Here is a 17506-nt window from a genome sequence, read left to right on the forward strand (position 1 = left end):
TATAACAAATTATTAATTTGTTATAACAAATTGATAATCTGTTATAACAAATTATTAATCTGTTATAACAAATAACTAATCTGTTATAACAAATTAATAATCTGTTATAACAAATTGATAATCTGTAATAACAAATTAATAATTTGTTATAACAAATTACCAATCTGTTATATCAAATTAATAAAAAATACTGCTGCGACCCTAATACGCTTCCGTAAGAAAACAACAAAAATAAAATAAAACAAAATATTTTAATTTTTAAGTAATATGGAACTCATTCATAATGTTTAAAAACAAAATAATAGTTAATAGGTCCAAGATTTACTTGATAAACAGTATGGGACACATTGTCATTCAAAATAGATTATATACAAATATATAAATATGAAAAAACCATTCTCTAGTTTATGAGATAAATATAAAACCAAGCTATCAATGCATTTAGACAATATTTTGTATTTAATAGTTTAGCTCTTCGGTTTGAAATAAGACATAGCTGCTCATGTGAGTGATGTGATCCATAGGCCTTAACTTGTTTGCGTTATATGTGACATTTTTTTCGTTAATACGCTCTTTTGAAAGTCTTTGGTTATAATGCTTTTCGAATCTGCATGAAAAAAACCCTATTCCCGGTATATTCAAACAGTGGCGGATCCAGGATTTGTTGAAATGGCGGACCAAAAGGCCGGGGTCTAAGGGCCGCCTTGAGTGCCCCAGTGGGTCCAATTAAGGCAGGCCCTGAAGCTTTCGGTTTTTTGGAAGTTTTTAAACCGCTTTTAAGCTATTCTTGCTATACTTGACATACCATAAGATTGTTGAATAACAACAAAAACTGATTTTTCTGTAGTTCTACAATATTTTAAAAATTTGATCACGAAAATTATCGAAGGGGGCGGACGGTCCGCCCCCTCTAAATTCGCCAGTGTAAAAGTTCCTAAACGTCATTTGCATTATTACACATTTCCTTTATTATGCCCCTTTCCCCGACCGTAGCGCAATGGAGACCAATGCCTCACTTTCTGAAATCCAATGATTTTTAAAAAGAATATTTATTTGATGTCAGTGTAGGGAAACCCTGAACTTACCAAATTTACAGATCTTACAAAATTTACAGTAATAAAAAAATCATAATGATATGACAATATGAAGGTCATTCTCGATCTTTATAATTTAAACCTGCTGATTCGCATATCTACATCAAGCTGTCGATAGCGCCACCCTCCCCATAGTCTAGAGGTGTTCCTTAGAGAAAAACTATATCCAATACTGACGAATCTGTTCTCTGGAGAACAGAGCAAGACATTGAAACCCCACTGTGTGTTCGCGATGCTACAAAGCCCACCAATAGTGCAATCTGCAATTGATGAGATAACCAAAAAAATACATGGAATCCCTTTTGCAATACAACAAGAAAAAAGACAATAGTAGGGTTGCATTTGTCCTAACCTATTACTCTTTCCTCAAGAACCAATCTTCGCTATCCAAGGGTTTACTATCCAATCTGCTCCTCTACAGCAGAGTGGATAGCAAACCCTTGGCTAGCGAAGATGCAAGAATCAAATTTTTTTTCATTCTTTTATACTAAGGAGGCTGTTTTCCAACTAATTAGGGCCCCGCTCTGCAGGCGCTCTATAGGGATCAGTCTGTCCGTCCGTCCCACCGTCCGTCCTTCCGTCTGTCTGTCCGTCCGAGAATGCTTGTCCGCAGCATATTCTCTCTCCCCTTGGCCCAATCTGGCTCATACTTCACCCACAGAGAGCCCGTGGGTGGTAAAGAATGTGCAATGGCCTTGAAAAATGTTTCCAAGTTAAGGTCATAGCAAAATTATAAATAAAATCTCTGTCCAGAGCATATCTTCTCTCTCTTTGGTCCAATTTGGCTCATACTTCATTCACAGAGTGTCTATGGTCAGAGAATGTTCAGTGACCTTGAATAAAGTTTGTAGGTCAAGGATCAAGGTCGTATCGGACCATGCAGAAATCGTTTTTCAGGGCATACATGCTTTCCACTTAGCCCTATTTGGCCCATACTTCACATAAACAGAGCTTTTGAATAACAGGTGTGTAGTGACCTAAAACCAATTTTCAAGGTCAAATGCGAAGGTCATTGCAGAATTATCTGAAAAATCCTTGTTTAAAGCGTATCTTTTTTTCCTTTGCTCCAATCTGGCTCATATATTATCCACATGATGCCTTTGATCAAAGGGTATGTAGTGACCTTGAATGATGTTTGTAGATCAAGTGTCAAGGACTCCAGGTTATACAAGATTAAAATAAATAAGATATGATAATAAGACAAAAACCTGTTTTTAAGAGCATTTATATAAAACTTTACCCTTTTTGGTTAATACTTTACTTAAATAGAGCTTTTTGGTTAATGGCGTACAGTGACCTTGAATGTGAATGTCAATGTGAAGATCATAGCAAATCTCTTTATAATCAGTTTTAGACCATAGATTATATCCCATTTGGCCAATATGTTCAGATTGAACAAAAATTCTTTAATGTAAGGGGTGATGATATTGAATTAGAAGTTCTATGCCAGCTGGAAAAAAATTATAAGTTATAGGTCAAGGTCAAAGCAAAATTATCTGAGGTTCTTTGTATCCTATTGTCCACTATTTAAGCGAGGTTATTTTTCTCTAGAAGCTGAACTATTTTCTTCTCCCCAATTTCTTGTTCGAAATGATAACTGGGGTTTTAATCTGCAAAATATGTACCTTTTGCTTCAACTGCAAAAAGTATGCGTTTCGGCCGTGTTTTCCAGGAGTGGTGGTGGTGGTGGCTTCCGGGGGACAGTTTTGCACACGGTTCCCATGATTGGGAGAGGGGGTTAAGGTTAAAAATTGGGGTCCAAGGCCTCATTTTAGTGAGTTTACTGAGTTAATTTAACAAGTTTGAATTTTTCATGCTCGCCTCTAGTTGTATACTTGTCATTTGTAGCGCATTGTGTATGTAATTTATAACCTAGCTTTAGTGGACTTCAGTTGGGGTTTTTAAAGGTATTAAAGTTACATAATTCTGTGTCGGCATCACGTACTGTATCATTTCGAATCTTGAAGTGTTGTACGTTCCATGTCCTTAGTTTTATGCAATTTATTGAATAAATGCCCCTTTCACCCTGCTCTATGGAACCGTGTGTCAAATCAACTTCCGCGTCTGTTCCAAATATTTAAAGGTTTGAGTACAAGTGTAGTTCTTACCCCGTACCGTATTTAAATTCGTTCACGTATACAAATGTATGAATGCCCTACAAGATTCAAAGATTTCAAAGCACAGGGGATGAATAACAAGATCAAATACCAGAAAGCGGTTGTCAAAAATCCTATAGTCATTTGTTCTGCACTATTGGTAGACTGGGTAGATTTATTTGCCAAGTTTTTAGTTGATTATAATCGACAAGAAAAGAGACACCAAATTACAATTATAAGCAGATTCGTGGTTCACCTCCACTTGTTTACTGAGGTGTGAAAGTCTACTGGGGTCCGACATGGACCAGATCCAATGTGCTGAGTCTTCTCCCAAACTGTGGGAGTCGTCTTTACTGTAAAAACTGTCAGGGGGCTTATACTGAACCGGAAAGACGGGTCTCTGGCGACACAGGAACCTCCCCTGGGTATTAGTGTTCAAACGGACACCTCCAGCTAGTACATAGAAGATTGTTTGATAGACCATGATAATGTCAATATTCTGTTTATAAAGAAAAATCTCCAAACCTAAAGTACCGGTACATTTTGGATAGAGAATCAGGATATACATAGATGAATTTTGACTAAGCCAGTCGACTTCTATAAACAGAATATAACCTAGCTGCAGGTCTAGCTCCCGGTCGTCCATCCAAATTTTTTCAGACTGGGATACAGACTGGCAGTTTAATATAACCTCTTGCAAAAAAAAAATTTCATATGTTTTGTATAAAGAAAGACACTTAAAGGAATCTATAATTACTGTCATTTTTTATTAGTGGCAAGTATGATACATTAAAAAATCACATAAAAGTGTGTATATAGAACAAAGGTATAATGCATGTCAGTGATTAAAGCACAGAGTACAATGGGATTAAATTATCAGCAAACAAATTTATCTTCAAATGTCTAATCCCGCTGACTTAATGTCAGTATGTTAGCAAAAACCTTCCTTAAAAACAGAGGTAAAACCTACCCTGATTTACAAGATCAACCTTTCTCTACCAAAAGCATGATCAATATACCTATACCTGGCAACTAGGTTGACTAGCACAGGCGTACACTTTTGCTACACCAAGAAAGACAGCTGATTTTGATCTAACACAAATCCAGGATACCAAGTTTGTAAATTGTTAAATTCTTCTTTGTTAAAATCCATGGTGGCCATGAAGAAGTCAGGCAATAAAGACATACTTCAGGATTACTGCTATTTCAAGCTTATTGTAGAAAGGTTGAAGGATTATTTCTGTGAGCTTCTGCTTTGATATTCTAAATTTTAAGGATTGTTTATCATAAATCAAAGGACTACATGACCAAAATACAGCAATAAAGTAAAATTATAAAATTAAAAAATCCAAACACAGTTTACCAATATTTCATGCAACCTTACATAAAACTTTATCCACATTTGTTCTCACAATGGTACAAAAGTCTAAAGATTTTCTATCAAAGGCAAACAGTCAATATTCGTATAGTTTGTTTAAGCAACATGAGGGCCTTTCTTTAAATGGATGACTTCTTTAATGAATACTAGTTATAACAAATAATTAGGACCAACAGTTAAACCCCACCTATCCACACCCATTCAGATCAACAGAGTCTGACTAGCTGTTGTGTAATTTCATACAGCAACATTTTAAAATCAATTTTTGTCCAGTGAAAGCCTATATGGGATTAAACAATAACTTTTTTCACATATACAGTTAAAATGTAGTTTTTGTTCCGTGAATTTGACAGCTGCTCAGTGATGTACCTTCATCAGGAAATATCAGACATGATGTCATGCAAAAGAACTTATTGTATCATTCGTTGTAAACATCAACAACAAAACACACAGACAACAAAAACAATACTGGCTGAGTTTATCTGGCAACAGCACTGAGCGTGAATCTCAAGTTATCTTTCAATCTTCACATGTGCTTTTATACACTAGCACCTCAAACAAATTCCTAAATTTCCAAGATTTTTATCTCACAAAATATAAAACTGCATGAATCATATGTGAATGAGATTTGAAAAGATAAAATACATGTATAAGTGCTTTCTTAAAAAGCATTTTGGTATGTATTAAATTCCTTACAAACTATAAACAGCTGTCCTTTTTCTTGCTCAGTGAATGTACATACGGTAGAAAACTTGTGTAACAGCTCTACTTGACTGAGTAACCTGTCAAAATCCTGGAGCTCATCAGTTGATACGAGGATATAAAAGTCTGGGTGACCTCACTGAGGATGGCTTCACCCAGACTGAGATCTCTTGGTTACAGGACGCATATTAAACAAAATCATGAATATACTATATATTGGATACAAAGACTTCAGCTGTCTGGACTGGCCAATAACTTATACATGTAAAACAAATGCTCCATGAAATCACTCTTTACATCATAGTCAGTAACTACTACATCAAACAATGGCAGTCTAAAAATTGTTAAAACACTACATTGATTTGACCAACATCAAAAATAACACATAACAAAGCTAAGACCTCTAACACATCCCGTGGTTAATCAGTCTTGTCAGAATCCTTGATGTGTCGCCTCACTCTGGAGTAAGGTCCTATCTCAGGGTCCATTATAAAGTCGTAGATGACCTTGACCCACGAGGTATAGTGGGGAAGATTATCATAATATTCAGGTGCAATCTTCTTCAGCTAAAATGTAAAATGAATCAATATTTGAATCTCTTCAGACTTTAGTTTAAAATACTTAATAGGTATACAAGTGGAATAGATTTCCTAATGTTGTTTCAGTGACCTTGAAGAATAATCCAAATACTGCTCATTCAACAGAAAATCAGTGAGCATGGCGAGAACCTAGTAAGTTGACAGAATTTATGCTCAAATTATTTGCATTATAATTAGATATTGATGGAAGCACATTTAATAACTGGTAAGCTAATTATTTCTGACAGTACAAACGGGTGCGTCTTTTAACCCCAAGGAACCCCAAGGAAACCCCAAGGAACCCCAAGGAACCTCAAGGATACCCCAAGGATACCCCAAGGAACCCCAATGACAAAAATTAATAAATTTTAATACCCAAGGGGTCTTATTGGACTTCAAGGGTCACCTCTTAGTACCCCAAGGGTACCCCAAGGAACCCCAAGGAAACCCGTAAGAACCCCATGGAACCCAAATGATAAAGTTATTAACCAGTGATACCCCAGGGGTCTCATTCAAATCAAAGGCTCACCCCAAGGTACCCCAGTGATAGAAATTAATAACTATTTATACCCAAGGGGTCTCATTTGAATCCAAGGGTCACCTCGTAGTACCCCAAGGATACCCCAAGGAACCCCAAGTATACTCGTTAGAACCCCAAGTAACCCCAATAATAGAAATCAATAACTAGTGATACCCCAGGAGTCTCATTATACCCCTATACCCCCACAAATGAAGTTTAGGGGGGTATATTGGTTTCACCCTATCCGTCCCTCTATCCGTCTCTCTGTAGATGCAACTTTGTCCCCCCTATAGAATTTTTTACTACTGCATGGAACAGTCTGAAAATTTGTACATATGTTGATCACCATCTGAAGATGTGCACCTGTAATTTTTTTTAGGATCAGACAAGATTTAATGATTTTATGACAGTTTTCATTTTCCTCATTCTATTTTTTGTTCACTGATGTTGAAAAGTAAGGGAGGTAATCCTTACAGATTTTATTAATTTATAGCATTAAAACACCCTAAAATATATTTATATAAATACATTCAAATGGAGGTTTTTTGTCTTTATGCGTTAACTAAATTTATCTTTTATAAGTATTCTATCAACTGACAATGCAGATTTTTTGTTTGTCAATGATAAATTCTTAGGAGCTGGCTGAATTCATTTGTCCCAAGGGGGCCATTATCTGAGCCATGGTTTAGATGGAGCATGTGTGTATGGAAAATTGATAATCTGTAAAATGGGCAGTGGCTTTGGGGCTGATTTAAAAGGAAATAAATAATATCATTATTAGAATAAAGAAGTGAACTATTTTTAGAAGTTGTTTAAATTTATTAGTCATGCAAGTTGATGAAGTGACCCTATAGGGAATTTAATTTAAATTAGATTTAAAATTACTGTCGTGATATGATTGTAGTGTTTCTGCAATTTTAAAATTGTTTGTAATAATAATTTTCTTTCTTACATATTTTTACATAGTATGGTAATTATGGTAATGTTTTGGGAGTTTATTAAATTTAACAAGCCTGTCAAAGAAAATCATATATAAAGTCCTATGGGATCAATTTTCTGATATGGAGTTCCATTGAACCATAGCAGAAAGTGAGGAAAATTTGAAACAACTAACTGCATCTGTTAAGACTCTTATTAGAAAGATATTCAAAGTTTTATCAACAGAAGAGCATTGCTTGGCTACCGGTATTTCCATTTACTGCAAAGGGTGGGATTATTGTCATTTTGTTGGTTTTTCATTAAAACAATTAAATAAAAAAAAATATCATCAGATACATTAATTTGTAAATATATTACTGTTATACATATGTATTTAAAGTGATAAGTACCCCAAAGAACCCAAATGAATCCCAAGTATACCAATGAAAACCCAAAGCATACCCTTGAGAACCCCATAGATACCTCAATGTTGGAAAGTAAATTTGATGACCAAGGCCGGTCTAATAAAAAATCAACGGGTCACTCCTGATACCCCAAGGATACCCCAATTATAAAAATTGATAACTATTGATACCCCAGGATACTCATTGGAGTCCAAAGGTCAACTATTGGTACCCCAAGGATACCTGTAAGAACCCCAATTGCAAGGTACCCAATTGATAAAATTTAATAACCACCCCAATGGTTGTACTGTAAAACATATTACTAATTAATACCCAATTACTCAATGGAATATCATAAAAACATCTGGGCAACCCAAGGAACACTTGTGATACCCCAATACATACTGGTATGATAAAAATAATGTTTCTCCTGACTTAAAATATCTGTTCACTTTGGATGAATTTAACAATTAATGTTGTCAAATCGGTTGAAAATCATAATCGAGTACCGTTAATCGGCAGAATTTGTTGTCTCTTACCAACTGATGATCAGCCAATATTGAATCAGTAACAAATTATCGGTCCTACTAAACAGAGAACTCTAAAGAACTCTAGAGAACCCTAGAGAACTCTGGGATTTTTTCATTTAAAAGGGCTAATAAATGCTTAATTATGCATCTATCTGTTCAGTAACATGTTATACTATATACATAAACTCATTAAAGTTGATTTTAAACTAATTAAAGACAAATTCCCGAAGGAAATCTAGTCGGCGTGATCGTCAAACTCCGATCCCGATCTAATGTCATTTAGACATTGTTTTATAATTATACAGGTTACCTCAAGCCATTAGTATAATAATGCCCGTAAAAACACAACATAATATATATTGAGCTATCACATTTCAATGATCATTTTCTGTTATTATAAATATAACAACTTACGTACGTTATTATTATTGTACAGAAAAAATGTATCTTGCTTTTTACTTAACGAATAGCTCTTAAATTTCATTTGATCATTAAAAATGTATTCCTAAAGCATATTGTAAATAATTAAAACAGAAATATAGAATTTTACCACAATCGTGAACATGCCCCGTTAATTTCTTCTGTAAGAAAAAGGCAATTCATGCACTATTTTTAAAGCCTTTATATCACTTAATTAATATTTACAATTTCTAGTGTTTTTGTCTGCGATAACACTATGAATCAATTTTGTTATGTACAGTCCAACAAATTCAAATGACCTATGCTTTGATGCTACCCCTGGTTATTTTATGACGTATGCCATGAAGAGACAACATCTCGACACATCTTTGGTGCATCTAATGTTTCAATCTGTCTGTGTTGTGACTTTGCTTCCATTTAATAGTGACTAGTTAATCATTCTATTGCTCACAATTGATGTTTTGTTTCTTGTAAAAGTTATTTTTAATTATGCCTTATTTATTGAAAACACATATATATTATCATATATTTTTATTGATACAATCGACATGAATTTTGGTCTCTGTATGTTTTCTAATTTTTCTACAAACTGCGTGTACATGCAAAGACTGTATATAAGGGGTGTTATTAACTTTCAAGTGATCAAAAGTATAGATTAAATGAATACTTTCATTACTTTTTGAGACTGTAGGGAAATACAAGTAAGTCAAACTAATTCGTTTAAAATGATTTCTGTCAGACTGTTTTATCGTTGTAAATTTTAAATTTGATGGCAACTCCCAGCTGAAACTCTTAGTATCTTTATGTGTAACCACCAGAATTGTGCCATAGCGGATCTCGGATATTCTTTCGATTGTCCATTTATAAATGCATGTTCATGGAGAAGAGTTGTTTCATTAGGTAAAACTATTTGAATTTGACGACAAGCAAAAATTCAGTATCTTAATTAAAATCATAACAAATCACAAACGGAGAATAAAGACACTAACGCTACAAATTATAAAATATAATTAACCGTAAATAAAATCCATATCAAGAATTATATTAAATGTTGAAAGAATTTAAAAAAGAGTAATTTTAATGGACTTGTAAACTGCTCGGGATCGAGATCCTTTGAATAATTTAGTTTCCTCCAACTTGATGTTTTGCGTGAAATAATTAATATTCACTTAAATCCAAATATTTTAAATATATATTTCGACTAAAATACAACCTTTTTATCATATTAAATGCAAAAATAGGTTCTAAATACTTTAAATATGAAAAAATCGCCAGAGTTCTCTAGAGTTCTCTAAAGTTCTCTAGAGTTCTCTGTTTAGTAGTACCCACAAATTATATCAAATTCATGAAAATAGGGCACTAAATTTCATGTCACCACAAGGAAGTCTGCAATTCTTCCGGTGAACCATTCATATGAACACTTAATATGACAATGTTTCTTCGGTGAAATTTTCAAATGAAGTGGGGAAAGATATTGTTCAGTTACAAAGACCCAAACTTGTTTTACTATTGACATAGGGGGTGTTACCCTTATTGGAGTACTTTTGAGAAAAGACAAGAAGTGATCATGGAAGTGTGGAGTGGGGCTATCTCCCCTTCGTGGGTACAACACAATGGATTGACCCATTATGCGCGCAGAATGTTCACCTGAGAGGCACCAAAATACCTGTTAATTGCAGGTAGACACCCGTTGTATATTGGTGGTAGCTCTTGGACAGGGATTAAAGGGCCAACATAACCCTTTACATGTAAACACAATGGCTTCACCATCACTGTTGCAATATATTTACCTACACCTACATCTCCTTGTTTATTGGTAGACAACCCTTGTGAATTTTGGGTGTCTTCCCACTTTGCTATAATTCTGAAATTTTTATGGGTGACTGATTTTAGCTAAGTGGGAATGGTGCTCAGGTAAGGGTTTCAAAGAACAAAGGAAATTAATTACAGGTAAATTATAGTCTGTTCAATTATTGACCTTAAGCAAATTTTTAATAAAAAAAAATCACAGGCAGTTTTTTGAGATTATGTTTAATATAAAGTTTAAAAAATTAATTAGATACTTCTAATAGAAGTAAATTTTCACAATTAAAAAGGGTTTGTTCTATCATGTCCCAGAATTTAGAAATATGACATCATAAAGACAACCTTTTCCTGCCATTTTTGCATTTTTAGCATAAAACAGCTTGTTTTCAAGCAGTTTTTCTTTCAGAAAAAATAGAAAGCATGCTTGAACAAACAAAATATTTTAATCAGAGATGTATCTAGCCAAGGCTAATAAGGGACAAAAAAATTTTCCCTGTTCAAGCATGCCCTCTATATTTCCCATTCATAAAAAGATAAGAAAAATGTAAATTTTGGACTGATTTTGATTGAAATATAGAAATAGCGTCACTTCTGACATCATTTTCTGCCAGTGAGTGCAAAAAAAATCAAATAAATAGGTGAAAAATAAATTTTACATCAACTCTTCTAAAATATAACATAACATATTATTGTACCTGAAACACTTTAAAAAATTGCGAATAATGGGGGCCAAATTTAACTCATATCATATATATAGTTCTTTCGTACTTCAAATCACCATCTACCAGTTGAAGTGGGAAGATGGGAAGGTATCCCATTAAATGAAAGATTTTGTCCTCTCTGTTACAAAAAACGTATAGACGATGAATTTCATTATATTTTAGAATGTGATGCAATATCACAAGTCCGAAACAAATTTATAGACAAAAATTTTTCGGCTAGACCAAATGTGTTTTAAAGTATTACATATTAGGGTATCCTTGGGGTTGTATGGTGTATCAAGAGTTATAAATCTGTATGAATAGGATATCTTTTGGAGTTCCTTGGGATTTCTGTGGGGTTCCCTAGGGTTTATAGAGGTTTTTAGAGGCGTGTCTGGGATACCAATGAGTCCCAAGTGGTATCAAGAATTTTTAATTTGAATTATTAGGCTATATCCTTGGGGTTCCATTGGGTTCTATGGGGTATCAAGTTTTATGAATCTGTATTATAAGGGTATCCTTTAAGTTCCTTGGGGTATCCATGGGGTTCCGTGGGATACCTAATGGTGTCTGGGATATCAAAAAGCCCCGAGGGTGTATCCAGATATATAAAATTGTGTTATTAGGGTATCCTTGGGGTTCATTTGGGTATCAAAAGCTATATTACTGGGTATCCTTGGAGTTCCTTGAGGTATCCATAGGGTGTGTCAGGGATAACAATGGGGTATCTGTATTATTACTATTAGAGTACTATTAGGGTATCCTTTAGGTTTCTTGGGGTACCCATGGGGTTTCCTGGGATACCTTGTGATTTGTCTAGGATATCAAAGAGACCCAAAAAGTATCAAGAGATATAGTGTATCCTTGGAGTTCCAAAGGATATCAAGAGTTATAAAATTTATATAACCAATACATGTATAAGAATATCCCTAAAGTTCCTTGGGGTATCCGTGGGTTTTGTCTGAGATACCAATGAGTCCCTACGGGTATCAAGAATTTAAATTTGTATTATTAAGTTATCCTTTAAGTTCCTTGAGGTATCCTTGGGGTTCTGTGGTGTATCAAGATTTATGATTCTGTATTATTAGGGTATTCTTGGAGTTCCTTGGGATATCCCTAGGGTTCCCTGGGATTCCTAGAGGTGTATCTGGAATACCAATGAGTCCCCAGGGTTATCAAAAGTTTTACATTTGTATTACAATGTATTAGGGTATCCTTGGGGTTCTATGGAGTATTAAGAGTTATGATTCTGTATTATTAGGGTAGTTCCTTGGGATATCCATGGGGTTCCCTGGGATTCCTAGAGGTGTATCTGGAATACCAATGAGTCCTCAGGGTTAATAAGAGTTTTAAATTTGTATTATTAGGGTATCCTTGGGGTTCTATGGAGTATCAAGAGTTATGATTCTGTATTATTAGGGTATTCTTGGAGTTCCTTGGGATATCCCAGGGGTTCCCTGTGGTTCTTAGAGGTGTGTCTGGAATACCAGTGAGTCCCCAGGGGTACCACGAGTTTAAAATTTGCATCATTAGGGTATCCTTGAGGTTCCTTGGGATTCCTATGGTGTATCAGGAGTTATAAATCTGTATTATTAGGTTATCTTTGGGGTTCCTTGGGGTATAATTGGGGTACCAAGGGTAAGGGGTGACCCTTGCACTCTAATGAGACCCCCTTGGGTATCAATAGTTATTCATTTCTGTTATTGGGGTATCCTTGGGGTTCCTTGGGGTTTCCTTGGGGTTCCTTGGGGTTTCCTTGGGGTTCCTTGGGGTTCCTTGGGGTTAAAAGACGTGCCGGTACAAACCACTGGACGCACAGTGTGTACCAAAAATGAATAGATTGTACAGCACAACATACGAAGACAGGAAAAAAGATAACTAACCTCAGGGAGCCGAGATCCAGGAATGCTGGGAAAATCGTGATGCTCGTTGTGATACCCTACATTGAAGGTCAACAGATTGAGGGGGCCGTAATAAGAATAGGTCTCCTGACCTTTGATAAACATGTAGTGTTCTGAAATGAAGTGTCCAGATAGCGGATGAAGGCCGGTGCCAAGGAATGTCCCCTGTATGAAGTAAAAGATGGCCTTCACACCAAAGTACTTGTACACCATCACATCAAACAGAACCTGGACAATGAAATTGATGACCTCCAGGATGGTGACTGGCATAGGCCGAATAAACAGAGGCCGAAAGGCATAAAAATAGGGCTGAAGGATCACCCAGATCAGCTTCAACAATGTGCGGTTAAACATCTTGCCTTCAAATTCACTTGGGATGTCTACGTCCTTTTTCACATCACCTTGGTAACGATGATGCTCCAAGTGATACTTTTTAAAGGACACTGATATAGGGACACCAATGGGAAGATTGGCAATCATTCCAAGAGCTCTGTTGGCTAGGGGACGGCCATGTCCAAATGCAAGGTTGTGGGCAATCTCGTGAATGGCCAGATTTAAGGAATGGTTGATAGTTCCACCGAATATATAGGCCATGAGAAAGACGATGGACCAGGATTGCGTGGAGATGACGGACATTGCCAGGATCTGCAGAGTAACCAGAAACAGGACTTTGTACTTTAGATTTGGGTCTGGTCCCATCAGTTTCTTCACTTGTGGATATTTAGCTGCAATCAAACAATGTAGACATATTTATTGCATGAAGGTTAATAAAATCTAATCAAGTTTTCATATCACATCTGTTTTTTATTGTCTGCCTTGATTGCAGTTGAGAAAAGTGGGAATACCAGTAGTATGCCCTGGGTTTTTTTCCCAGCCATTAATGCTCTTGATTTCACACTTCTCATATTTCTTAGTTACATTAGATGCAGAACTATAGATCCCCAGGAAATTCGGGTTGACGGACCATGGAGCTACAGTTCCATCCATACAAAAAAAACCTGTTTTATAGCACACAAAATGCTGCAATAAATATACAGTTTTTTTGTATGGATGAAACTGTAGCTCCAGCACCCCTGCGAATGTGTTCGGAATGTTTTCTTTATTGTTGCTAAGAATATAATAAATCCAGAGGTGCTCGAATGAAAGTTCACGAGACTTCACCGAGAATTGTTCAGTTCCTGTGAAATTTCGAGCGGAAGTATATGTGTTCGGATAATATTCTCAAAATACGTAAGTACTGGTCCTTTTTCATATCATATCCTGCTTCAATTTATGTTAAACCATGAAAATCGTCTAAGATGTATGTTTTATTTCACTACCTTGTGGTTATTTAAATTAAACAATGATATTCAAAAAGAGTTATCGTTCGTGTTCAACCACGTGTAGAGTGGTTAAAAATATAAACATTGGGTTACATAATTAAATCATAGCCATGTTTGATGCTTGTTGTGTGCAATACCATGTTTTTAAAAAAAAAAATAATGTGTTTCTGTTTTGCATAAAAACTTAGTATATCGAGCCATTTTCAAGGAACATTCTGCATAAAATAGTAAAGTCTGTTTCACTATTGATGCTATTACTAGGTCAGGCGCGGATCGAAAATAAACCCTAAAGCGGATCTCTTATAATCATGTTTATTGTTGCAACAGCAGAAAAAAACTATTTTTTGTATTGTCACATTTATTTCTAGAACACATTTTATCCACCAATTAATGAAGATAAAATTTAAAATCAATAAACCTAAAGGTTTTATATTGACTACAAGTACCAAGATTCTGTGAAATAGACCATAAACACGAGGCACGGTTTTAACTGCGAACCAGAAAGGGTCAAATAAAACCACGTGGTCTAAAATTTTAATGACGATAACATTCGCAGGGGTGTCCAGGGTCAGTCATCCCAAATTTCCCATGGAGCTACTGTTCTGCACCTAGCCTTACAGGTAAAGCAAGTCAATATTTTCTTAAAGGGGCTTATGCAACAATTAGCATCTGGAAGTAAATATATATGACTTTGAATCAAGGTGGTAAATTGTTCATGTTTGTTTCAGACTAATATTACTCTTTACGTTAGTTACTGACTCATTACGGAAATATATTGGGTTGATCAATCTCATAGAGGGCGAGGCGAAGCCGAGCTGTCTATGAGATTGATCAACCCAATATATTTCCGTAGTGAGTCAGTAACTAACCTAATAAGTGTTTTGTTTTTCCCGAGGACTATCAAGCCACATATTTATTCTCAAATAGCGATGATCTACGCAAAGCCATGTACAAGATGCCTAACATCTCGTCCAACTTAACTCATTTAAACTCCTCAAAATTTTCAATCTCCCCTTTCAAATACTCTTTAAAAATCTTGCTTCACCCATGTTTACTTACAATGTTTTGTTGCTATTCAATTTTAAATGTTTTCTCCCTTTCTCTGCAGAGATTTGAGCTAATTTCCACGCTTCCATTTTGTTCTGCTCCAGACAAAACAATGTGACGTCAATATTCTAAGGGAAACTACTCTAATTTTAAAGAATTTCAAAGGGCAACTACTCCAAATACTTTAAGAACTTACGGCATGCAGTTTATGTATTAAATACTATGAAATGTTGAAATGAGTAAGCAAAACGGAGGCCAATGACGGCCATATTGCCTAATATTATTTCTCACCAAACAAATATATAGATATATGAAGCAATAATGTGCTATGTTTAAACCAATAAAAGTGTGACATTTCAGTCCAAGTGAAAACAAGTTAAATCAAAACACAGTATAAGTTTTAAGATAGTAATATGTGTACAGTATAACTTTTGGTAAAAATACAGGAGAATTCGCTTCTTTTCCAATCTATAATAGAGGAAGGATTTTTAAGTTCAATTATAGTCATATGTGTTGGTATGATTGATAATAGAAAATAACGAGTTAATCATAAAATAATCAAAACATTTTTTGGTAGTAATTTAATTGGTACAAACCATACAGTGAGTTGGTAAAAAATAAACCTAACAGTGTTTCTTTTCACCTTTTATGTAACATAAAGAGATGTCAGTTTATTTTCTTTTTCTGTATTAATGTAAAGATTATCACTGCTGGTTTAAATTAAAAAGTCTCCATGTATAAAAGATCTCTTGTTACATCATTTTAAAAGGTCAGTATCTTATAAATACTGTAGTGCAAGGGGCTATTTAAAATTAAACGTAATATTCAGCTAAGTCTGCTTTCTTAAATTCAGTTCATCTGGAACGATTGACTTATAATTTAAATGGCCAAACTTAACAACTCTTGTTATAATTCACAGTTTAACAAACAACAGCCGTGACAAATAGAGTACATCATTGCAATTTGTAAAAAAAGCTTTTTTATTTGTTTATGATTAAACTATGTGCAATTGCCTTCGTTTTTATGATGTTTTGTACATGGGTTATCTAACAGTATGTCATCATTTTTCAATATGTGAGGAATATTGATATTAAATGTTACATATATCATACCATTTATTAATTTGACCTCACAATTTAAGATGTGGAAGTGTATTATTGGGAACTTGATCTTTATAATTTTGTATACACTGAAAATAAAACCGTGAAACTGTTTGCTTAAGAGCTTGCTTGAATAACATATTGCATGTCCGGGGGTGGATGGAGTGTCCAAGGCATGATTGTGTTTGCCAGGGAGGGTCCAAGGCCTTTTTTTCAGTAAATATACAATGGGATTTTGAATTTTCCAGGAGGTTGGGGATTAAAGACCCCCTCCCCCTTAGATTTGGGCATCAAAAATGTGAAGGCAAGCAGAACTTCATAGGCAATTTCAAATTCGGTTTTCAAAAAACTCTTTAATTTTATTGCTGCATGAATAAAATTATTATTATCAAAGATTAATTTACCCTATTATTGATTTAGCAGGATTTTAGAAGAAATTTAGCTTTAACAAAGAAAACCGTTCACCAATTTAGACATGACTCAAACAATTTTATGGAAACCCAACACAGCCCACGTACCTTCATATTATGTAAAATGTTGAAACATGTAAATAGTTTTAATTTATTTAACATTATACTACATCAATATAGTTCTGGACATGTTTGTAGTCGCAAAAGCGAAACTTGCACTTGATATAAAAAAAACGTCAAAAATATACTGCGCCAGTAGCGTCAAACAGCATGCACCGGTCTGTCATGCATCAGCTGTGTGCAGATACATTTCAAGTGCAGAAGGGCCACCGAAACGATAAATTCCAAATTCATTTTTAATATCAGATAAAAAAACCTACCCATGATTTCTTTTCTTCTTGTGGCATGTGGTTCTTCAGTGTAAACCCATTCATAATCTTCTCTTGAAACGCGTGCACCCATTTTGCATATGTAACCTTCCCGTTACAAGACTGATTTTCCCTTCTGATCGCCTCACCTATCAATCGTACCACTATAGTCCTTGTCAAGTCACGTGACAGTTATGCAAAATATGTCATG

The 17506-nt window shown here is 35.0% G+C and overlaps 1 protein-coding gene across 1 annotated transcript; it reads right to left on the reverse strand.

The window, feature by feature from the left end:
• Positions 1–3936: 3936 nt before the first annotated feature.
• On the reverse strand, positions 3937–17472 carry LOC128178015 (sphingolipid delta(4)-desaturase DES1-like). Its single transcript, XM_052845004.1, has 3 exons — positions 17308–17472; positions 13031–13773; positions 3937–5836 (listed from the first exon to the last, which is right to left on the reverse strand). Exons 1-3 carry the CDS (start codon positions 17387–17389, stop codon positions 5690–5692), a joined length of 972 nt encoding a protein of 323 aa, XP_052700964.1. The 5' UTR covers positions 17390–17472; the 3' UTR covers positions 3937–5689.
• Between the last annotated feature and the right edge of the window lie 34 nt (positions 17473–17506).

This window comes from Crassostrea angulata, chromosome 3 (assembly GCF_025612915.1).
Source record: "Crassostrea angulata isolate pt1a10 chromosome 3, ASM2561291v2, whole genome shotgun sequence".
Classification (NCBI taxonomy): domain Eukaryota; kingdom Metazoa; phylum Mollusca; class Bivalvia; order Ostreida; family Ostreidae; genus Magallana; species Magallana angulata.